Source organism: Centruroides sculpturatus, unplaced genomic scaffold (assembly GCF_000671375.1).
Source record: "Centruroides sculpturatus isolate CEXI.00-Female unplaced genomic scaffold, Cexi_2.0 scaffold75, whole genome shotgun sequence".
NCBI classification, from domain to species: Eukaryota; Metazoa; Arthropoda; class Arachnida; order Scorpiones; family Buthidae; genus Centruroides; species Centruroides sculpturatus.
Window position 1 is genome coordinate 915,358 of NW_019384342.1, and position 26,462 is coordinate 941,819.

General features: G+C 29.2%; 1 protein-coding gene across 1 annotated transcript in view; it reads left to right on the forward strand.

The window, feature by feature from the left end:
* The window catches only part of LOC111634544 (WD repeat-containing protein 43-like), an 87,742-nt gene that overhangs the window by 25,261 nt on the left and 36,019 nt on the right, over window positions 1-26,462 (forward strand). Inside the window, exons 3-10 of the mRNA XM_023379342.1 lie at window positions 793-914; window positions 4,020-4,137; window positions 5,399-5,529; window positions 8,759-8,849; window positions 11,112-11,188; window positions 11,296-11,481; window positions 21,153-21,330; window positions 21,986-22,069. Coding sequence (XP_023235110.1) covers window positions 793-914; window positions 4,020-4,137; window positions 5,399-5,529; window positions 8,759-8,849; window positions 11,112-11,188; window positions 11,296-11,481; window positions 21,153-21,330; window positions 21,986-22,069 — 987 coding nt within the window. The remainder of the gene's footprint in view (window positions 1-792; window positions 915-4,019; window positions 4,138-5,398; window positions 5,530-8,758; window positions 8,850-11,111; window positions 11,189-11,295; window positions 11,482-21,152; window positions 21,331-21,985; window positions 22,070-26,462) is intronic.

Below are 26,462 nucleotides of genomic sequence, written 5' to 3' on the forward strand. Positions count from 1 at the left end.
ATTTCATCAAAAATGCATCATGGCTGGCGAAGTTTGAACGATTGCGCCCAAAAGCAGCGATACCAAAGAAGATTGGAGAATGAGAACAAGACCCGCCTTGTGTGTCAAAGTGATTCCGCTTAGTAGTGAGTCTCTGAGACTGTCTTGTTCCAAATATGGTTTTGCTATTTTACTTGTTTATGAATTAAACCACTATTTCAATGATTTCTATTCTATGTTCAAATGAAAATAGAACAACATTGTCAATTACAGAGTTGTAGCAAATGAAAAAATATGTACTATTACCCTTTAATGAATTTCTGAAATATCAAGTGGATTCTTGAAACAGTATCATATATGACAGGTAAGTGCTCCACTATCTAAAACACAAGGGACAGCAGTGCATAACATGAATGAAATATAGAAGGGGTTGAATGTGCAGTTAGGTTAGCAACTTGGATATGGAAATGATCTGATTTAATAGAAAATATCAAATGCTATTAAATGAAACTGCAAAACCTCAGGAGACAAGTCTGGTATATCTCTGATGATGGATGGGTTGGTTGCTCAAAAATAGTTGAAAGAATTTTGTTAATAAAGAAAATTCCTCCAGTAGAGAAATTTATTGTTTTGTTATATTTTTTAAACAAATTTGAGATGTTTCCATATTAATTAGGAATGGTAAAACATTTAACAAGTAATAAAACTAAAATTATTTTAGAAAAATATTTTTATTAATTTAAGCTTTACTGTAAGACTTTAGATTAGATTAAACATTGATTGATTTGTATACAATGTACGTATATTTTACAGGTTGGGGGCCATAAAAGTGTTATTAATGATATAGCCTGGCAAACAGAAACAGATTCCTTATTTTCTTGTTCTAGTGATCAGTATATTGTCCAATGGGAGTTATCTTCGCATAAAATCAAATAGTAAGTTTTAATAATATGTAACATATATTAAAATTATTTATTTGTTTAATTGAGTTTGTCGTAAGATATGGGAATATAGAACATAAAACAAATTCATAATACATTCAACTTTGGGTTGTAACCATATTGATTCACTTTAAATAAAAATTTGCATAAAGCTACTTGAAATGCTGGTCAATTACTCTCCAAAAACTGGAAGGACTTATGTAAATGACATCACTTAAAACCAGCACAATAGGGTATATGACAACTGGGTGATTCACAATGGGTGACAGTTAACTGGATGACAGAAACTTAAAAATATTTGCATGCTTAGCATGTATACGATTTTGTGGTTATTTTTTAAATTTATTTTTTGTAAATAATGGTAAAAAATATATATATATATATATATATAATTTACCTTACTTTAGTCTTAACTATATATATAGTTAAGACTTGTGAGGTATGAGTTATAAATTATTTCCAACTTAGGAAAAGGAAACATTTTGTACATACCATAGTATCGTTAATTATTGTATATCACAGGTGTGACCAAACTTTTATCCCTTAGGGGCTACTTTTTTGGTAAAATATAATCTGTGGGTGGCTATGAATATGGGCAAACAATTTTAGGATTTTTATATGCGCATGCGTTAACATTCGTTTGCATTGTTCATCGGGATAAATACAAACAGTATGGGTACATTGCACAGACTGTCTATTATTGTAAGAATAAATTATCAAATTAAGATTTTTAAACATTAATTTAAGTGAAAGCAAATTGTTCAACTTTAGCTTTGCGGGCTACTTTCAAAACCTTTGCGGTCGACCGCGGTCTACGTGTTGGCCATCCCTGGTATATCAGAATTGGTTAACAAAGCAAATCAAAGAAAAGCAGTTCTTTGAAGAACTTTTATACTTTTAATTTATATTGTATTTAATGTATAATGTAATGTATTTTTAATTTTATATAATTGTCATCTTTGTTTTTATGTATATTTGTTAATTTTGGGATAGATATCAACTGTCCTTTAAGACTTTTTTATTTATTTGTAAAAATAAATAGCAAGTAGCATGTATAAATATGTTTGTTAATTACAAAACCATTCTTTTAACTCATTTCTTAAAAATATTATTTAAATTTACCAGGTAGTAGATCAATAGAAAAGAATGGTGATTTTAATAAAGAAAACAAAAAATTTTGTATTTTGTCTGTTATTCATCTCTGTCACCCAGATGTCTGGTAACCAGTTAGCAGTAGCCCAGTTGTCCATCACCCACTCGCCATTGCCCAGTTAATAGTGTCCCACAGAATACTTTTTATTTTGGGTAATGCCATTTAATACTTAATGAAAAATACTCTTCATTTACTATTAAGCAATGTACAATATATACAGACATCTTTAGATAAAATATGTAGAAAGCTGAATAAATTTGTTCATTTAGTTCTTCTTTTTATATATTTTACCTGAAGATGTCTATTACAGACAAAAATGTTAGTAATACTAGACAAAGTTGAGATCTTTGTTCTAAGAAAGAAAAATTACTAAATAAAAAGCAAAAACTCACCAATAAAATAATCAAATAGTAAAATTAAAGATAACCTCAGACAGAACTCTACTATTAAAATTGTATATATAAATAAAATGCATAATGATTAAATAAATTTCTTTGTTTTAAATTGAGTTTCTGAATGAAGAAACTTATTTGTTATTTATGATATTTTTACATTTTTTTAAAAAACTGTCTTGGATGGATATTTTGTATTGTATTGTTTTCTTCAACTTGAGCATACTGAATATGATATTAAATTTTTAATGAGACTCTGTAATATCATAATACAGTAGAGCATCAATTATCCGAATCAATTGGGGACTGGGGTTGTTCAGAAGATCGATGTTTCGGATAACTGATTATGTACAAAAAATATATTAATTTATCCCATCTTGACATTTTTCTTCGTTGCGTGTTGCTTTGCGTCAAATTTTCGTCGATGTTAAGCGTAACAAAGACTATTGTATCATTAAAAATTATTTTTTTATTTTGTACGAACAAAATAAATATATTGAAAAATATAAAAATAATAAAAAATTATACTTCATAAGTTAATTTAGTATCAAAAACATAAAATATTCAAGTAGCCCAAGACATAGCCAAAGATTGCAGCGCCACAGCACTGGCAAAAATTTTAATTTGCCAACTGGAATTCTTTCGGATGATTGACTTTCAGATAATCAACGCTCTACTGTAGATATTTTTATAAGATAAAATTTTTCTTTATATATTTGTAAAAATTTCATTTTTACAGTAATTTTTACAAAACCATTCTTTTAACTCATTTCTCAAAAATAATATTTAAATTTACCGGGTAGTAGATCAATAGAAAAGAATGGTGATTTTAATAAAGAAAACAAAAAATTTTGTATTTTGTCTGTTATTCATCTCTTTAATCCAGAAATACATATTTATAATTATATTCATTATCACACATTATTAATAAACAGATATCTAAAATGAAAAATATTTCAATTAATAAATTTTTAAGTTGATGTTGTAAGAGTTATTTACAAGTATTTGAAATTGGATCTTATTTCATGAATTTATTGCTTGCTTTTTTTCTACCAATTATTTTCATGTCTTTACTGTTGTTTGCTGAAACTGATTGTATAGTAATTTGAATACTTTTCCAATTAATGTTATTGCTTGATAAATTTCTATCAAGAGAAAAACTATTATCAGGCAAAATAAAGAAAAGAAAAGCAAAATAAGAGGGAGATTATTTTGATATGCGTTCCCTATTATGTTTTTAACTTATTATCTATTTTTATGATTCCTATTTTGATTCAGTTATATTTCACTGATTTGAATCAAATATGAGTTGCATATATTATGAATATTGTGACATATAAAAGTATGATTTAACAATTTTTTAATATCTTTTACTATAAATAACAGTTTTTTATTATCTTTGAGTTACTTTGAATAAAAGTATTTTTTTAAATAAATTTATTTAAAAAAATACTTTTATTCAACTGTAAATACTTTTACAGTAGGTTAATAATAATTTCTTAATGTGAATACACAAACACATATATTTATACATACTTTTCTTTTTAAATATAGTAAATGGAAAGCTGATAGACATAGCATATATTCTATATGTTTAGTAGATGAAAATACTCTTCTTTCAGCAAGTTCTAATATAAAATGCTGGGATCTTAAAAATAAAGTTATTTTGAAGGTAAATACACGTTATATATTATTAATTATAATATATTATTGTATAGTAAATATTTCAGTTATTTATCAAAGAATTTGAAATAAATGAAACTTAATAGAAATAAAGTTAGATACCTGTATTTAATGTGAAGTATCCTTGATTTGCTCTTGAATGATTACAATTTATTGAAGTAACAAGAAAACAACATTATTTGAATAATTTTAATTATTATTATATTTCAAAAAATAAATACTGAAATATTCACAATTGTTAAGTGGAAAATAACCTTTTGAATAAATGTATATATGTTACCAGCAAAGTATGAAAAGCCAGTATTTTGTAGAATACCTAGGCATTGTATATAATGCCTGGCATTTTTTTATGAAATTTGAGAATTATTACATACTTTCCCTAGGCATTGTATATAATACCTAGGTATTCTGTAGAATGACAAATGCTATTTAGGCAAAGTATGAAAAAGGGTCCTGATAAGGCTATTATATAAATGACTTGCATTCCTCAAAAATACAAATGTTGTTCTGAAAAATTAATGAGAGTGCCATTAAAAAAAATTTATTCAAAATATGTAAAGAAAAATGTTGTATGTTGTACAAAACAAAATTTATGTTTTTCTTATTAAGGTAAACAAAATTTTCATATAAAAAGAATAAGAAAATTAACCTACTTGTTGCAACATGGTAGGCTTGAATGATATTTTGAATTACATTTCACTACATTTTTCACGCAAAGACATTTCATATTTTGGCACTTTGTTTTACACATACATTTGACGAATCCTTGGCCGCTTCCACTGGACTGAGCAATTGCAACTGACTGGAGAGGAATTTTATGGTCAGGAATACCTTCAATTCTAAGCAAGTTCTTACGGCATAAAGTGAATTGTGATCATGCATATACTTGTTTTAAAATTCCTTCAGAAGTTCCAAGTTAGTAGAAACCATCCTCTGTCACACTCATTACAACTGCCAATATATTGTGTGAATCACCTCGCACCTTGTCAATGTCAGGAATAGGAACTTGCACAGTAGTTCCCAAAGAAGCAGTGGGAAAGTTTTTTTTTTTTCAAATTCATTTTCATGTGAAGGGCCATTTGAATGCATTTCATGACCATGACCAAAATAACATTTTCGGCCATTTGAAATGGCCGAAAATGTTAGTTTTTTGTTAAAGTTTCTTGCTGAAATTTAAAGTTGGTATGTAGGTATTATAATTTTAATTTTCTTATATTTATTATTTTACTTTCATGTTTATTTACATTCAGAAATTTGTTGGTCATGCTACAGAAGTATTTTGTTTGCTTCACGTTGGACTTGGTGAAAAATTGAACAAAGAAACAAGTGAAGGAAATTATTTCTTTTCTTCTGCTATTAATGACAGAATTGTCAATGTTTGGTGAGTACTAAATTTCAGTTAATAATAATACAGAAAAATTGAGTATTTATTTAATATTATATGTATGAATTAACATTATGCTCTAAGGTAAAAAATCTTTCATGAAATTTTTATTACATCATTCATATTAAAATTTTAGTTCCACAAGAAATTATTCAAAAATTGGGCATTTTTTAATATTTTTGTTGTACACACAAATAAGCATTAATTGTTAATTTGTATTTTTTTAAAATTGAATGTTAGCATAAATGGTTGCATATTTAATAAAAAAAAAAGTTGAATTTTTTCCATTAGTTGCAGAGATTTATCTTAAATAATCATTATGCATTTGTAATTTTGAAAATATTAGGAAATAAACAATAAATTAGAATGTTTAATTATAAATTTGCTATTAGAAGTGCACATTAATTTTTTTCATAAGAAATAATGTATTTTTTAAATAATAAGAAAATATTATTAAAAATAATCAGTTTAAAAAGTTTTCAAATTTGAATAGAAACTTATGCCTTCAGTCATTGAAAAATTTATGAATAAATTGAAAAATATTATTATACTGGTTCATAATAATGATAAAATATTTTGAGAAAGATTTAATAGTTGTTTTCATTTTTCTGCCAGATTTACACCTAAAGTGTTTTGTTTTTTTAATTTTAAAATAAAAATTTTGGAAGAAGTCAGTTTAAAAATACAGTGGTGCCTCGTATAACATACTTAATCTGTTCCAGGTGCACGTCCGTTAAGTGAAAAGTCTGTTGTACGAAATGCATTTTCCCATAGAAATACATGTTAAACACATGTAATTTGTTTCACAGCATAAAATAACCATACCATAAACAAATGAAAATGTAGCAGTCACCAATTATGCTGGTAGTCAGATGTTGTGAGGAGGTGGAGGAACACTTTTTTCACACATTCATACAGATAGACTTTTTACACATGGTAGAAGGTCTCTTTTTATTGTTTTTTAATCAGAGTCAGATTTAGAAGAGGCTACCAGAGCTTGCAGGGTCAATTCCTCTTATTCCATCCTTTGTTTTTTCCTTGCTGGCTTCTTGAAAAACATGTCCAAGGTGGTCTGTTTCTCTCTCTTCTTCAACACCTGTCAGAAATGACGGGCAAGGGTGTCATTGTAGAGATCATTGATCCTGTTGGCCTCAGCTCTGTTTGGATAATGAGTGTTGGTAAACTTCTGAACCTCTCCCCATTTGACAAGGAAGTTTTTGTCAACTTTCACTCCTTCTGATGATTTCTTGCTTTGTTTCAATTGAAATCACCTTTCTGTTTTTTAGAAGCCATGATTTGCACAACACTTGAATAAATGTAAATACCCCCTGCACTGAGGTGATGTACTGTAGTATGTAATAAACAAGAGAGCAAGCCAAATCCCAACGGGAGCTCTGTACTTCAGATATACTAATAATATATTCTAATAATACGAATATACAGTATTATAAAAATAGCAGATTGTCATTGGCAAACGAGTGGAAACATCATTCGCACTTGTTTGCAGAAAGTCCGTTGTTCGAGGCATACGTTATATGAGGCACCACTGTATTATACATTGAGATCATTGTGATTGCTGTCACTTAAGATCAATGATAAGCTAAATAAAAGCTTAATTACTGGAAAATTGTTTTGAAAATTAGAAGACTGTAAACTAAAACACATGTAGCTTGATTTTACATAAATTTTTTTTTGATTAAAAATTATACACAACAAATGAAACCCAATATTAAGCAAATACACATCCACAACTGCCGTAAATGATCGGGCTAAATTTGGAAATAATGATTATAAATTAGAAATTAATTTGGATTAAAATTTAAATGATGATGATAGAAATGATAAAACACAAATACCATATTTTATATTGTGGACATTTGTATGAATACATGCAAACACATAAATGTACCTATGCACATATACATATACGAGGGTATCCCAAAAGTAAGGTCTCTTATTTTTTAGAAATATAAAGAAATGTTTAAAATGACATAAACATTATTGAAAATAAAGTTTGAACATTTATCTATTTTTCTACATAATCACAATTTTGATTGATACACTTTTGTAGGTGCTCTGGCAGTTTTTGTATGCACATATCATATCAGCTCACCACTATGTCATTGAGGAAGTGTTGAACCTCATCTTTCTCCTCGTTGTTGAGGAAGCCATGAAGTCGACCAACAATACTTCCTTTTTGATCCCAAAACACAGTTGCTATGGCTTTACTGGCAGACTGTTTGTTTGAATTTTAGCAGCTTGGGCAAAGAGGAACGTTGGCACTCACATAATTATTGTTTGGTCTCAGGTGTGAAGTGGAATGCGCAGATTTCATCACCCGTGACAATCAAATCTAAAAAGTTGTTCTTTTCATCTGCATAACAGCAAAGAAATTCTTGGAAGAGTTAACTCATTGCTTTTGATGGTCTTCTGTAAGCATTTGCGGGACCCATCTTGCATACACCTTCCAATATTGCAACTTTTTTGTTAAAATCCTATGAATGTTTCATTGGGAAACCCCAGGAACCAAAATGCAGAGATCATCCAGAGTGATCCTCTGATCTTCATGCGTAGTTTACTCAATCTTCATGACTGTCTTGTCAGAAATTGACTGCTTCTTTCTTTGTCATGAATTTCAGTACAATCAGCTGCAAACTCCTTACACCACTTGTGGATGTTTTTGACTTCCATGCATGACTTGCCATAAACTTCTGTCAATTGGAGTTGAATTTCAATCAGTTTAACACCTTTTGTATTCAAAAGCCAAATAACTGCATGAACTTTGCACTTGGCAGTAGTGCCAAGCGGGCACTTCATTACAAACGGCTGCCAAATCAAGATTGAGTGTCCTGGCAAGGTGCATGCAGGTGTGTTTGGGAATGGGGAAACAACAAACACAGCAGTGTTGCCAACAGCTGCACAAACAGTTTCCAGCACTTTGGAGACTTTACTTTTAGGATTACCCTCATATATACAGATTTTTTGTTAAAATATTTGTTTTATTAAAAGCAAATATATAAACTAAAACAACCACTTCACACCTAAGCGATAATTCCAGCAAACAAACACTAAAAGGTTCAAACGTTTATATATAAATTTTTAAGAAGAACATTAATAATAAAAACATTAAAAAGTTGTTGCATATTAAGAATTTGTGTTTATTTAAATAAATTATTTTTATGAAATAATAAAAATGAAAATTAAATGTTTTGTTTGTTTTTTAAAGGCAAGTCAGAAAAGAAAGCAGTTCAGACTCTCTTGCAGCTTTTACTTTAGCTGATGAGCCTGTTTATTTGGAAGTTTGCTGTACTAATCAGGTATGACATTTAGAGTAAACAGGAAAACTTAAAACAGTACAATAAAAAAAAAATACACTGGTTCCTTGTACTTTGAATTTAATTTGTTCCATGAGGCCATTTGAACTCTAAATTGTTTGAAGTCTGAATCAATTTTTCCAATTAGAAATAATGGAAAGTGAATTAATCTGTTCCCAGACCCTAAATAATAATCATTTTGATAAATGTAAACAGCTAATACACATAATTTAAGATAAAAATAATACAATTAAATAATCTGAATAATAAATTAAAACATGAAAACAAAAATAAAATACATAAATACTGTATAATAAAATGAAAATTGCATTTAATGCACCATAGTATGAGGCATGGTGATGTCCCATTTCTTGAGGTTACTACACAGCTTGTCTTTTTCACAAATAATCTTGGAGATGATATCACCAGCCAATTGCTTCTCATTTATTGAAACTAGAAGTTTTTCTTCTCAATAACATGCAATCTTTTGGAAGTCAATGTTGTCACACCTTTAGCCACATTTGCTGCTTTTATTGCTTTCTTGTTCTTAAGAATGGTACACATTATCAATTTTAGTATCTTGAACATGACCACCAGATCTGCCACATATGGACTGCTAATACTTCACAATAAGTTAAGTTAATAAGTTAACAATCTTCCTTTTAAGTTTTATTGCTCCCATACTCTTCTTAAGTGCCATGGTTAATTCTTTAAGCACTAAAATTTTTGTTTTTACTATGTATTTGTAGACTGAATAGTTTTTAACTTAAGGATATACAGTGGAACCACGGTATACGACCTTAATCCGTTCCTGGTGTTTGGACTTATACCGAATAGGACGTATACCAAACCAACCTTTTCCATAAGAAGTAATGTAAAAATGATTAATCTATTTTCATGTAAAAAGATTGGCTGGCTTTAAACATTGCTTTCCTCGCTAGTTTCTGCTTGATTTTACATGAGATCAGCATGTATCCTTTTAACTTTCTCGCAAATAATTTCTTTCGATACGCTGTCGCCGGCACACTGTTTTTCAGTTATCCAAAGCAAAAGCAATTTCTCGACATGATCTAATGTCTTCGATCTCTGTTTAGAAATTGATTTAACCCCTTTCGCAACGTTAGCAAATTTTATAATGTCTTTATTTTTCACGATTGTCGATATCGTCGTCTCGGAATACGGAATGAAACAGTTAAATCTTGTTAAATCTCGAACACGCGTGCCACCTTCATATTTCTCAACAATCTCTTTTATCAGTTCCGTTGTGATTCTTGTCATTTTTTTATTTTTCTGTTGCCCTTTTGCAATTCATGATTAATAAAAATAATAAAATGTTACTTACAAATTAAAATCAGAAGACATTTAAAAAAGTTATAGCTTAAACCATAGCACCGCAAACGTCTAGTCTAGTGTAGTACACCGATAGTGCTACTTGTTCATAGATGGCGCGTATAATTGAATTAAGTCATATACCCGAACAAAAGTCGTATACCGAGCAAAATTTGTTTCGTCCAAACAGGACGTATTCCGAATTGGATGTATTCTAAAGCAGACGTATACCGAGGTTCCACTGTACTTTAGTGGGGACATATGGTTTGGTTTCTCACCAGTTATGGAACAGTTCAAATATATTATCAGAGGTTGCCATTTGTCAAGTTTTGTGATATTTTGTTCCTATTTTTGTCAATTTTTAAAAAATTAACTTGATTTTAAATCTTTTGTAAATACAGTAGAGCCTCGATTATCCGACCCCCGGTTAACCGACCGTCCTAGTCGGCAAATTTCAAATGTCCGCTAATGATGTGGCGCTACAATATTTGGCTATGTCTTGGCTACTTTAATATTATTTTTACGTGTTTTAGCTGGCAACACTGGATTAACCATGAAAGGGAGCCAGTATTTAAACGAGGCTTAATTTTCTAATTTTTAACGATACAATAGCGACGATTATTATTTAAAAAAAAAATTGATAGGCTTAATATGGAGGAAAATTCAAGTGAAGTAGGTTAATAGCGATATACTAATATACTAATTACATGGGATATAATAATATACTACACTAATAATGGATTTTTTCATACTTTTCGGTTATTTGACCAACCCCAGTCCCAATTGAGTTGGATAATTGAGGCTCTACTGTAATGAGAAATGCTCATTCTTTGCTTTATATATGAAATAAATTATATATTAGTAACTCATCTTCTAGAAATAGCAAACTATGTATCTACTATGTCAAGAATTTATTTACAATTTTATTGACTTTAGAGAGTATCAGGTGTTGTGTTCAACTATAGGTCTTTGTTTCTTAGTGAGCTGGATATTCTGTTGTGTGGTGATTCTTTGTGCTTTTACATTTTATCGTTATTATATTATAAATTTAATATTAATTCCAACATTGTTGTCGAATTTATGAAAATGATGAAGCTATTGAAAAAATTATATATAAAAGTGATACGGATGAGGAAATTGGCAATGTAAATGACAGCAATGGTGATTTATTATTTGAGAATGAAGATGAAGATATAATGAAATCAAGTATATCCGACGAAGATGATCTAGATTTGCAATCAGAATCAGATTGTACATCGGTTGATGTCACTAAACTGTCTTGGACAACACAGATAGACAATTCCAAGTTTGTTATACATAAATTCTGGTCCAAATCATGATCTTTCTCTGGGCTCATGTTATTTGTATTTTAAATTATTTATCACTGAAATATTAGAGATTATAAAGGAAAATACAAATATGCAGAATACGCCGAATACATTGCCCGAACTATCGGATATTATGTTAAATTATGGATACCTATTGCAGGTATATCTGAAATATGGGCATTTATTTCAATTATATTTTTAATGGGGATAAATAAGTTACCTGCTATGTATATGTATTGGTCTAGTCATCCTGGACTCAGAAATAATATGATAAAAAGGATACTGACACGTGATCATTTCTGTTGGATAATAAACTATTTACATTTATTGAATAGAGAAGAGGAATTTAGTTGGAATGATCCTTACTATTATTTAGTGCAGAAAGTAGACCCATTCATGTTGATGTTGAAAAAACTGTCAAGCATGTATGACTCTTTTCTATGATATATCAATTGATGAGGCATTACTAAAATATAAAGATTGTGTTGGAATTGTGCAATATATGCCTTAAAACCAGCTAAACGTGGCCTAAAAATGTGGATGCTATGTGGTTTGAATAATGGTTACATGTACAATTTTGACATATATTGTGGAAAAAATGAGAAAATTCCTAGAAGTGAAAAGGGGCTCACATATGATGTTATGCATTTAAGAAAAGTTTTGCATAACCAATATCACCACTTGTATTTTGACTGAATTTTTACCAGCATACCGCTGTTGCTTGATTTGCTAAAGAAAAATATTGTGTGGGGGGCACAATACTAGTAAATAAAAAGTATCTACTGCCTGGTCTGAAAACTTTGAAAACAAACAAATGCGATATCATTGTTCAGCAGTGTGTTGAAAAAAGAAGTTTGCTGTGTTTGACTTGGCACAACAAAAAACAAATTAATATAGCATCAACAAATGAAAAAATGATGATAGTGAACACTAAAAGACAAACTGGAGCAACAATCAATGAGGTACAATGTCCACTCATATTTTCAAATTATAATAAAAATATGGGAGGTGTGGACTTAGCAGATCAAAATTGAAAATATTATTTAATAACAAGAAAATTTCAAATGGTGGTTCTACTTATTTTAGTTTTATCTGGATACTGCTATACAAAACAGTTACGTTTTATATAAATTAACTAACAATCCAGCAAATAAACAGTTTGTAACACCAATCCAATTTAGAGAAAATCTTATAGACAATCTTTCAAAAAATTTTTCTAGTAGAAAAATATGATGTATCCAAGAATTCTCAACAAGAAGAGCCTATCATTGACCCAAATTGTCAACCTAATCAATACAGCAGGACTAGATGTAGATGAACAGGATATTGAGGAGTTACTGCAGTTTTCTGGGGAGAGCCTTACCAACGACCTTCAAGAACTGGCAGAACAAGGAATTCATGTAGAAGTGGAAAATAGTGATTCTGAAAACGAAGTACCCAAAGAATTTCTCTACAGATTTCCTTAGTAAAAGTTTGGTTACGATAACTGAAATCATTGATCAGATTGTAGTGAATGATCCAGATTTTGAAAGGAGTGCAAAAGCAAGACAATGCATTTTGGATAAGATCTTCTGCTACTGACATTTGCTTAAAGAAAAAAAAACAACAAATGAAATTACACGACTTTATCGCAAAAAATTTACCAACCGTAAATTGGTTTCGTGTGCGTAATTTTTTAAGTTGGTGTGGTGAGAAGTTATTTAAAAAATAAGAATTTCAGAAGAGATAGGACCTTCATCACAAAAAATGAACTTTATATTTTTGTGTGCATATATTTGTGTATTATTTAACATATATTATTATGCAAATTAATATAAAAGTAACTTAAAATTAAAGTAAAATCTGTTTATTTTTGGTTGCGTGTTTCCTTATCCCTATTTACTGTGTTAAAACAACCTCGTTTAAAGCTGTTTAGTTTAGCACTTTGTCGTCTAGAAACGTATCTCCCATGTTAAGCGGGGTCTTACTGTACTTAAAGGAAGATTAAAAAGTTAAATGTAATTATTTTCAGTGATAAATTACAAATCTTGTACATAACTTTACAGAAATATTACATATATTTTAAGATAAAATGAGTTTTAAATATGGGTTATCAAGCAAGTCCTGTTATATTTGACATAGATGTAATTTTTCCAAAAAAATTTAGTTTTTGTTTTTCTCTCTTTATATTGTAGATTTTAAATTTGAAAATAAAATATTTAATGAATCTAAACCTAAGTATTATGATTTCCAATTAAGGTAATTGTTTTCATTTACAAACATTATTATTATTCAGTTAACACTGTGATTAAAACTTGGACATTTTGTTACACACTTTTGTTTTAACAAGACAAGCTACCCATCACTTACTCTTCTAACATGGATTTGAAGGCAGGTGTGTGTCACAGTGATTCTTAATGTGAGAGCATTTAAATTTATCACAATAATCACTGGACACAATAATATCCAGTGATAGATGTCCAGAGATAAATGTTCAGTGATAGATATCTAAAAGTTATATTAACAAAACTGTAAACACTTCTTGTTTAGTTATAACATCCTATATATATATTATTGTTATAAAATTATATATGCTGATACATTATATATATATATATATATATATAATGTATCAGCATTTATTGCAAAAAATTTACCACACCATAAATTGGTATCTTAAAATATATGTAATATTTCTGTAAAGTTGTGTGCAAGATTTGTAATTTATCACTGAAAATAATTATCATTTAACTTCTTAATCTTCCTTTAAGTACAGTAAAACCCTGCTTAATATGGGAGATACGTTCCTATTAAATAAATATTTCAATATAAAGTGTGTTAAAAAATGGTATATAAATAGAAGAAATATTAATATTTAAAAAGTGTAAAATTACTGATTTAGAAACATTTAAACTATTTTTCTAATTAAAGTGTTTTGGATTTCAAACATATGTTTAATGTCACAGTAGTGTCATTAAATTTAGGACACGAATCATCATGTCCTAAATTTTGTTGTAATTACAGTACAGTGTCGTTTATTCGAATCAATTGGGGACTGGGGTTGTTCGGATAACCGATTATGTACGAAAAAAATATATTAACCTATCCTGTGCTGACATTTTTCTCTGTTGCGTATCACTTTGCTTTGAATTTTCGTCGATGTTAAGCCTAACGTAAACTTTTTAAAATAATAATCGTGGCTATTGTATCGTTAAAAGTTATTTCTTTATTTTGTACAAACAAAATAAATATATTGAAAAATATAAAAACAATAAAAAAATTATACTTCAGAAGTTAATTAAGTATCAAAAACGTAAAATATTTGAGTAGCCCNAATAGATCTGATTAGTTTGTTATGAAGTTTTAAGAGAATACAATGATCTGAGATGCAGTTCTGTTTTGTTCATCTAATGCAATTTGTGATTTAGATTTTGTTTTTCAAAACTCATTAACCATCACATTAAATTTTATTATATAAATATGTACTAAATGCTTCACATTGATTTTTCCCAATGTTATTTAAGTTAAAATGCTACATGAATGGTAACATAATGTGTGTCATCTGCTAGTCTAAAATATTCAAAACAGATACCCAACCCTGTCTGAAAGATCACCATAAGATAGCAAGAGTTTAATGGGCAAAGACAAAGATGAGTTGGACAGCTAAGTGATGAGAAATTGTTTTCAGTGACAAAAAATGTTCAACTTGGATGGCCCGGATGGGTATCAACACTACTGCCACATCATCAGAAAAGAAAAGCAAGATTATTTTAAATATATCCAAGGCCTGGGTCAGTAATAATTTGGAAAATTTGAAATTGTCTTCTAAATCAGTGGATGAATGCAACAGTATATCAGAAAGAGCCAACAGACCAACAGAACATATCCTTCCAATTGGCAAAAAATTGAAAGAGCAAAATGCAAATTATGACATGATGATGTTCCCATACATACTGCTTTAAGTGATGTCTGAAGCAAACAGTGGTTTGCATTGAACAACATCCATATAATTGACTAACCAGCACTCTCTCCTGACATAAACCCTATTAAAAATTTATAAGGCATCAAAATGATAGACAGTTCTAAACAGTTGGAGAGTTGAAATTAGCCATCACAAGAGAATGGCAGAAAATCAGTGTTAAAAGCCTGCAAAATTTAATTATTTCAATGCCAAAAAGTATATTTGCAATTATTTCCAAATACAGAAAATCAATAAATGTATAAATATTTTTTTCATTTACAATTCAATGAATAAATAGAAGGTGACATAATTTTGCACCACCACCTTGAAATGGCTGTTTTTGCATAATTAATGTTTGGATTAATCAATTAAGATAACATTTGGTGTAAGTCAGAAGATAATATTAAACAATTATGTAAAATTTTGTCCATCCACTCTAAATAATCCAAAAGATTTTTTTCAAAAATTACACTGGCTTGTAATTCTGTACCACACTGTATATAAAAACAGACAAAACACTTAAACCAGAATATATTATCTCAAATTAGCCCTTTTACAGTTTCATCTGCTTATAACAGACATCTTCAGGTATATATAATGCAGAACTGAACAGACAAATTAAAATCAAATATGCTTTTATGAACAAATTAAAAATTCAATTTGAGGAACTGAATTTGTAATTTATTTGTAATTTGAGGCAATATATGCTGGTTTAAGTGTATTTTCTGTGTTTAAGTGGTATATTCCAGTTTTAGAAGAGTAACTGATATATATAAAAGGTATTTAATGCTTATAACAGGAATTGCCAATGCTGATACAAGTTAGGAGATTAATTATTTTGTATGCTAAAAAGCACCATATTTTAAATACCTTTGAACTTTTCTCCTTGAAAGTGCATGCTATAGACAAACTATAAACTGACTCTAAGACCCTGGTTAACCTACCCCTTTACATGCTATTTCATTATAGCAAGTTTGCCAACAACACTGAGAAATATTAAATACGAAACCTGCTACTGGTGTAATTTTGCATGAAAAAAGAGCATCAAGCAGACCTTCGGCATGGGCGGTACACCACGGCTCTAACCACCTTTGCATCCGATCCCAATATAGAACCGGAGTTCGACAAAGCTGACATCATCGACACTGCGCCCCACCTGGAACATATAAAATGGCAGGAAGCTATATCCATCTGCAAGGCTAACCACCTGACCACATGTATAAACCGGAAAGATGAGATTAATTTTTCTATAGCGTGGCAGGCCCTCATAAACGACGATCTATAAATATCAACATCAGCGCACGAGTGTGCATGACCGTCGTAATGATTTTTCGTTATGCGAGTTTTGGATTTTTTGTTTAAACATCTGCGTTCTATTTTTAGATTCGGTTTTTGTTTAAATATCTACGTTCCATTTTTCGAAGTGTTCCGTCGGAATTTTTTATCTACCTGAAGAAGAGCTATCTCGACAGCTCAAACGTTTGTGAAAGGAAGATTTTGAAAAGAAGTAGAAAGTCTTCTTCACTTTCAAGCCTTGACAAAAAAAAATGATTTGACAAGCAGCTATTATTAAAAATATTACTGCAAACCAAATTCTGCTTTAAAATGGACCCTTGGAAGAGTGCTTCATTTATCTTCTCATCTATATATATAATTGAGATGGGTTGATAATAATAAGTGCAGAGCCCAAAGGTTAAGACCTTTGGGCTCTGCAACTAGTTTGTGACACCTTTGTAAAAATATTTGGTAGTTATTTGTCAGTGGCTTACCATGAGATTTGATGATTGGAAAGTTGTTTTCCATAAAAGTTTTAAACAAATACTAGAAATTACAAAAATAAACAGTTGAAAGTTGAAAATTTGGTACATAGTTAGAGTACATGATGAGAATGTACACTAAGAAGGAATTTTTGGAAATTCCTTATAGGGGGAAGGGTTAAGGATTATCCTGAAGAACTCTGCTTCTACTGTTCTATTTTAGATGCAGTTTTTTGCATTTTTACAGAAAATAAAACATATTTTTAGACCCAATTAAAAATTCTCTGATTAGCCTCAGAAGAGGGAGGACCCCTGGTGAAAACAGATAAGATCGACTATATAACTATAAAGGTTCTTACGCAAGGGTTTATCACACCAAATGATCAATCTAACACATTTTTAAAACTCTTTATTTCTCCACTGTACACAATTTAAAGAATTTTTAAAATGTGTTAGATTGGGCACTCAATATGATAAACTCTTACATACCTTTGTAAATATAAATCAAATACTATAATTTAATATAGTAGAGGGTTAGAAGTATGAAATAAACTAATAATCTTAATCTTTGCTGTTGTTATTTTTTGCCCAAGCAGGGTTCATCTGCTAGTCTAAAATATTCAAAACAGATACCCAACCCTGTCTGAAAGATCACCATAAGATAGCAAGAGTTTAATGGGCAAAGACAAAGATGAGTTGGACAGCTAAGTGATGAGAAATTGTTTTCAGTGACAAAAAATGTTCAACTTGGATGGCCCGGATGGGTATCAACACTACTGCCACATCATCAGAAAAGAAAAGCAAGATTATTTTAAATATATCCAAGGCCTGGGTCAGTAATAATTTGGAAAATTTGAAATTGTCTTCTAAATCAGTGGATGAATGCAACAGCATATCAGAAAGAGCCAACAGACCAACAGAACATATCCTTCCNGAAATTACATTTTTATAAATATTCAAATTATGCCAATTTCTTTAAAATTTAATTTAAAAGATAGGAAAATTTTTGCTCAGCTGATAGCCCTTTCAGATCAGCTAGCTACTTTGATTAGGCTATTTGATATTAACTCAAGATCTAATAAATCAGCAAGTACATTTTTTAAGTGTAAATTTAAATTTCTCAAGAAACATCATGATTTTTTTGTGAATGAAATTAATTTATTTTGTTAATATGGTTAATAATTGTTTTTGACATCTTGAGTACAAAGATATAAAATTTATAGCAATATTAATTAATTGTGACAGCTGCATTTTCTTCTCAATACATATAAAATGGTACCAAATTTAACAACAATAAAGACAACAAAAATTTGCATCAAAATCCAATAAACATTTATTAAAATATTTTATGTTATAAAAANACCATTTTGGTCAAATACCTGTTGTCATCGTTTCTGATAGTAGCATGATTTCACATTATAAAAGTTTTGATTGTTGCTTACAAAAAACTGATCCAAGTGATTTTTGACATTGTCATTTCAAGTAAATGTCTTACAGTTAAAAAAAATTTGTACAAGATTGGAACAAGTAATAATCTGAGTATGCTTGATCTAGCAAATATGGTTGGTGTGATAGCATGTTCCATCTAAGTTATAACAGTTTCTGTTACCAAACTTGTGTGAAATTTGACATTATCGTGGTAAAACACTACACCTGTTTTGTTGATCAATGCTGACCACACTTTCTGTTTGATGATATTACTCAATTTGTTTACTCAATGGCAGTACACTTTTGAATCAATTGTTAAATTGGTAATAGCTCCAAAAAAAATTTCCTTAAAATCTCACCAAAGAGAGCATCTCTTTTTAAGAACATGTGGAACCCATATATCAAGCTTTGAAACGAAACCAATTTGTTTCAAGTAATCATAAACAGCTCAGTTTGACAAATTTAATCTCTTAGTGATTTCACGTGTTGTTATTTGGCAGTTTGCTTCAATCAGTACTTTTATTTTGTTTTCATTGGCTTCAACTGGCCATCCAGAACGTGGTGCATCTTCAATATTGAAATTGCCAGAATGAAATTTTGTAAACCAGTTTTGGCACTATCTTTCTCTTAACACATCATCTCCATACACGTCACACAATTTTTTTCTTGCTTGAATTTTTTCAGTAATAAAAGAGAAAAATATGCCAAAAATGTTGCTTTCGATCTTCCATATTTGATGGAACACAAAAAATAAGCAATTGCACGAAATCAAACAAAATTTTTTACAAATAAGCCTTAAAGTGCTAGCTGTCAAAATATATAATGATAATACAAATTAGAATGAAAATGGCAGGAAAAATACAATTAATCCGTCTAGTAGTAAAAAAACGAAATTACTTTCCGAACAACCCAATATTTTTTGCTGTCAAGGAACAACTATGACTAAAGAATTACATGCTAAGATTTCTGGAATAAAATTTATCTTGTTGTTTATATAAAATATCCAAAAGTTGCTAATACAAAATAGTTTCTCTATTATAATAAACATTTATTTATCGTGACATCGTCACAATGCCAGGCTGCAACTTCTAAAAAAAATTTAATTGAAAGATACACTTTTCATACCTGGTCTCTATTTTCATCTATCTAACTCTGTTCTCAAGATTATGAATGATTGATGACAATGGGAATCTATAGATCTGCAATTGCAGCCCAATAACATTAAATTGAAAACTGTCAATATTGTACTGTGCAGTCAGTATTATTATTTGATTAGAAGTCCTGAAACATCTCCCATATTTACTGGCTTTAGTCCAAAGCAATTTTTCAACTTCTATTTTTAAAGAAAGCTCTGAAAGAAAGGTGCTTTGCATCTGATGAGGTATGTGAAGCCACAATGACAATTTTTTGATAGCTATTCAACAAATTCCAGAAAGCATGTGATGTGTGGGTATAGCAAATAATGTATTGATTATAATTCTTATATTTAGTTTTTAGAAAGAATATACATTAATGTGATAATTTGAAAAATGTAAAAATCTAATAAATATATTTTCTGACATAAAATACTGGCACACACAAACTGGAACAATATACTAAACAAACAATTTGACACCTAAATCTAAATGCTAAATTGCCATCTTGGACCCAATACAAAACTGAAAGAGGTTATTGATAGAGAGGACTAGTGAGATAAGCCTTATGGTACCACAGAACAAGTAGATGCAAATCACGTGTAAACAGTCCAGAAAATGCTTACTGTAATGATGATTTTTTTGTATAGAATGCCAAATTTTAAATTTCATCTTTTAGTTTATTTGTTCATTTTATTGCTGGAATTAGCATTTAGGTGTCAAATTATTTGTTTAAATATATTTTCTAATCTTTGTTTACTCACGTGCAATTTTATATTTAGTATTATATTTTTTCTGGATCACTAATATGTAAGACAGAATTATAATGATGATGTGACATCAAATCTGGTGCAACTCTCAAGCCTTATTTTATATTAGTAGTTTTCACTCATGAGTTTGTAATAATATTCACAGCTCACAATATTGCTCTTGCTTATGTTATTATTATAAAGCATAGTGTAAAGCAGCAAACTGGCCATATGTTTAAACACAGTCATTCAGCATAATATACTGAGTTTTCATCAGTTATCATCAGCCATCATCAGCCAAATCCTCAACTGTTCAGATAAAGTGCAAAGTGATAAAGTTATAGTACTTGCATATAGACATTAGTCAATTTTTTGGTCGATTTGCAAAGTAGCTGGCCATGTTAAGAATTTGTCAGTTTCATACATTAATATATCAATAAAACTCAGATCCAGTGTTTTTATTATTTATTAAGATTAAATATTTATTAAACCACTTTAAGAAAAGATTTCTTTTAGATCAAAGTTTTGTAATTATATATATATATTTTATTCTTATTATTATTATTATTATAATATATTATTATCATACTCTAGTTTACTTTTATTAAATATTAATTTTAGAATTGATTTAATTTTTTACAGAAAATGCAAAACTCCATTGAAACCACTTTATACAGTTCAGATAGCTTCTGAAGAAGGAAAAAATTCAAGTACGAAAAAAAAATCTCTTCCAATATTAACAGCTCGAATATGTCCAGAGACTAGTAATGAAATTCTTATTGCCTATGGAAATTTATTGAGACCTAAATTTGAAAAAATTGTAGGCATATTTTGATTATTTAATTTTATTAAAAATAATTTTTTATTTTGTACTATTTAAATTTTATTATTTTGATAAGCATATAAATTATTTTAATCTAAATATTTTCATAATCTTTCTTATTCAGAGAACATCTAAGTGAAACATACATTCTGGAAGACTGTAGATAAGAAAACATTAATCCATTAAAATTTGACCATTTTAATCCAAAAAATTGTTTTTATTGAATATCCTATCTTTAATTAATTTTAGAAAAATATGTTACTCTCATATTCTTAAAACTAAAAGAATTATGGGATATCTAAATATGATGAATTTTTTGCAGACTTAAATTTAAAATGCACATGAATATTTAGATACTAGGAACTAATGGGTTAAAATTCTTATTAGTTCCAGATAGCTTTTACCAATATTATACAAAATACCATCTGTTGAAATTTACAAATATTTAAAACATATTTTTATAACTTGAATAACAAGTTATAATTAAATATTTTTTCTTTATTTGAAAGTTAAAACAGATTTCTTCAAATGTAAGCCAAATTATAATGTCATTAAAGTTATCTGTCAATACAGTAATAGTTTTATGATTGTTAAATTTTATAGTATTTTTTATATTTATTGAATTGATTAATTTAATTTAATTTTTATTTAGAAATTAACAGAATGCAACACTCATACAGTTTTAATAAGAGAATTTTCAAATAATTCATGTAATGAGGAGAAAGGAATAGACATGGTATGGTTTAAATTTTTATAAAATTTATTTTTACATTTAAAATTTCAGTTATTAAAAAACTAGATTTTTGGCATTATTTTAATTATCTAATTTAAATTGAGTTGTTCGGAAAGTAATTTCGTTGTTTTCTTATATAAATATTTTATTGAATTATATATTGACCATTTTGGTCCAATACCTGTTGCCATCTGTCTGGTAGTAGCATGATTTCACATTCATAAATGTTTTGATCCTTGGTTACAAAAACTGATCAAAGTGATTTTTGACATCATCATTTGAAGTAAATGTTTTACCATTTAAAAAATTTTGTAAAGACTGAAACAAGTAATATTCTGAGGGTGCCAGATCTGGCAAATATGGTGTGTGTGGTAGCACACCTCATCTAAGCTGTAACAGTTTTTGACAAGTTATGAAACTTGTGTGAGGTCTGGCATTATCATGGTGAAACACTACACCTTTTCTGTTGATCAATTTTGGCCTTTTCTGTTTGATGGTATCACTCAATTTGTCCAGTTAACAACAGTACACTTTTGAATCAATTGTGGAATTCTCTGGTAGAAGCTCAAAAAAAACTTTCGTTAAATCTAACAAAACAGAGAGCATCACTTTTTTTTTGGTGACTATTGGCTTTCAAAGTGCTTTGAGCTGGCTCATTTCTTCTATTCCATGATTGCTTGTATTTGACATTGTTATAAACAATCCATTTTTCATCACCAGTTATGATTCACTTCAAAATGGATCATTTTCCTGATGTTTGAGAAGCAAATCACAGATGTCAATGTAATGGTGCAAATCTCTTTCTTTAAGAATATGTGGAACCCATATATTGAGCTTTGAAACGAAACCAAGTCATTTCAAGTGATCATAAGCAGTTGAATGTGACAAATTGAATCTCTTAGCAATTTTTCGTATTGTTATTCAGTGGTTTGCTTCAATCAATATCTTTATACCTTTATTTTGTCTTCATCAGCTTTAACTGGCTTTCCAGAATGTGGTGCATCTTCAATATCGAAATTTCTGGAATGAAATTTTGTGAACCTATTTTGGCATTACCATTCTATCAACACATTATCTCCATACATGTCATACAATTTTTTTCTTGCTTGAACAGCATTTTTATCTTTTCAGTAATAAAAAAGCTAAATATGGCAAAAATGCTGCTTTTGATTTTCCATATTTGATGGGACGTAAAGAAAAAAGATTGCAAATGTGAGCCTGTAGATTTTTATGGACCTCTAAAAAATCTAAATTTTCTGTTAATTGTAAATATCTTCAGAAAAAACCCGAAGAATTTGAACTAGATCGGATTTCACCAATTGTATAACAACTAGCTGGGAAAGTTTACACTTAGGTGTGAAGAGTGCACCATCATCATCAACAAAAGTCGATCACATGTCAGCTCTCTCACGAAAAGATATAAAAGGGGAGATCACCAGAAGCTCAGGGCGTCCGCACAAGGTTTTCATTCTTGGTACTTGTGTTCATTGATCTCCATGCCAAGGACTGTGATCCCGTTGGAGAATACACCGAAGACACCACACCCTTCCATACAGATGACGTTTGCCAACTCTCCCTTCCACTGAGAGGTATTTAGGGGATTTAAATTTTGAAAAGCGCTCTCTCTCGAACTAGAAATTAGGTCAGTAACATAGCTACGAAAGTAGTTGCCATATTCTGTAAATATTTTAATATAACTGCATTTAACCTTAGTAGTAAGTTACCTCCTGTAGCTTAGATTTAGTTATTCAATAAATGCTCGTTTATTTTGTTGAATCTGTCTCTTGTCATTTAAGGACACCTGCCAGCTTTCTCACCCCTCCCCACTCGATTTGCCCTCCTAGCCATCCAACCAACTCTGAGATCGGGGTTTTTTAACCCGTGCAGAGTAAGTAGTCATTTGGGGATTAACCAGTGACCCACTGCTAATCTCACACAAAGAATCAAACAAAATTTTTTACAAAAGCCTTGAAACGTCAGCTGTCAAGATATAATGACAATACAATTTAGAATGAAATTGATGGGTAAAAATACAACTAATCCCTCTGAAGGTAAAAAACGACATTACTTTCCAAACAACCCAATACTATTTATAAATTAGAATATGACTACTGTTGGTAGTAAAAAATACAATAGAATAATTAATTTATAAATGATTTGGAATGTACTAATGTAATTTTATTTTTCTTCATTATTCAGTAAAGTTTCTTTGTCATGAAAATGTGTTATAATTTTGATTATTTCAGTTTTTCCTTAAAAATATTTTTACTAATGTTTATAATAATTTTAAAACATTTATATAAAAATTTTTTTTGTAATTTGTGAAGAAATGTTTTTAATGTATGAAAAATAACCAAAATGAAATAAAAATTAATGTTTAAGTTGAATTATTTATGCAGCATAAAATCTATATATAAATTGAAAGAGAATTTCAGTTTTTCTGACTTAGTTTGAATAAATAGTTGAGGCTAAAAATAAGGTTCAGTATCAAATTAAAGCTCTTACTCTGTAGACTTTGCTGCTGAAGAGAAATTTGAGAAAAGTACAATGGTTCAGGCATGGCAGACTGGCAAAGAAAGATACAATGTCAAATTTTCAAGGCAAATATGTTGGGTGAATGTAAAACCTGTTAGGACCCACACTTTGGGAACTGTGGATATAGATTATAAAGGAAGAAGTAAATAATTTCAACCAAAAGAGAAAAATCATGACATGACCAACAGCATAGCAATAACTAATACTTTCATCCTCAACAAAAGCATAAAGGAATTGGTAATAAAGAAATGATCTCTTCCTACAAAATAATTATTTCAAATAAAAAGTACAGATGTGTGTTTTTTATTATTACTCTAAGCCAGCAAACATAATTAAAAGCATAATAATTGAGCAAGACAATGCTTGATTTCCATATGCCATTCTCCCACCTAAAACAAATTTGAACACCTATACTATTGGGAAGCAGAATGAACCAATCTCCACTACTAAAGCCCTAGCCTGCAAGGTAAAACAGTATTCAGGTACATAGCAAGAAGAAATTTTCAGAGTTTACAGAGTTAACATTAAATGTTTATAACAATATTGCTTACTGTTATTTTGACTATTATAAGCAGTCAGTTTAGTTAATCTAAATGCTTTTTATTTTTTCTATTTTTTTGAATTATTCTTATATAATTGATAATTTTACTTGGTTACTTGGCAGGAGCTAAAAGTATGGTTCAGATATCAAATTAGATGTTTGGTTGCTAATTAGGCATTAATTGTTAATTAAAATACATTTTGCATTATTTTTTCAATAAATTAGTTTTGTCAATAGTTATGACAGTTCTATCTACCAACTTTTAGCAACAATCTCTGTTTTTATTTTACTATTACTTTATAATGAGACAAAAATGTGAGTCTAACTGTCCAATTCATTACTTAATTGATGGCTTTCTTGACAAATCTACCAATCAAAAGAAGAATAAATTTGAACATATGACTTGCTGTACTGATGATTTTTTTGTACAGAATGCCAAATTTTAAATGAGCTCATTGTATTTTAATTGAATAAAATAATCAAGGTTGACAGATTCCTGTGTTTGTTATTAACTGTAAAATTAATATTGTTCTTTCATATAATTGTAGAATTCTGATAATTTTATAGTAAAAGTAATGCAGCAATAAATTTTTAAGATAAAAATAAAATATTAATTTTCGTTTTGTAATTGTGGTAAGGTGCTTCAATAATTTGCATAATGATATTTTCTCAAAATATCAAATAATAGTACAATATAACATTTATTTTAAAAATTTATGTAGTTTATAAATTTTGCTTTTTTTGTGATTCTAATGTATTGCTGCAGGTATGGAAATAACTGTTGAAAATCTGTTTTTAGTGTTTAATCCATTTAGTTTATAAGAATTATAGAGAAGCTGAACATTTACTAATAAGAATAAATTTTTGAAACCAGATGTAAAGTACATGTTAATACAAATTAAAGGAAATTTGAATTATTTATGAAAATATAATTAAGCAAAAATTGTTAATTGATTTAAAAAAAACTTTATTTGATGATACAGTAGAACCTCGAAAACTCGTCCCTCGATAACTTAGCACTCCGGATAACTGGTCCACACCTTGGCAGGGCGAAAAAATCCTTAGTTAATTAATTTTCATTATAGACAGCTTTATAAAAGTATAAAAGCTCTCATAAAGTATTTTTCTGAGGTCTGTCTTATCAGGTAAATTACTGTACACAGTGTATTCATTAATTTTCATTTTCATGTAGTGGCTCTATGCCTTCATAAAGGACGTACTTTTCCTTTGTTTAAGGGTATTTGGGCAGTTTATTCTCTGTTATATTCTGTACAAGTAAATACTGTACAAGTACAGTACAGTATTTTCTGAGGAAATACT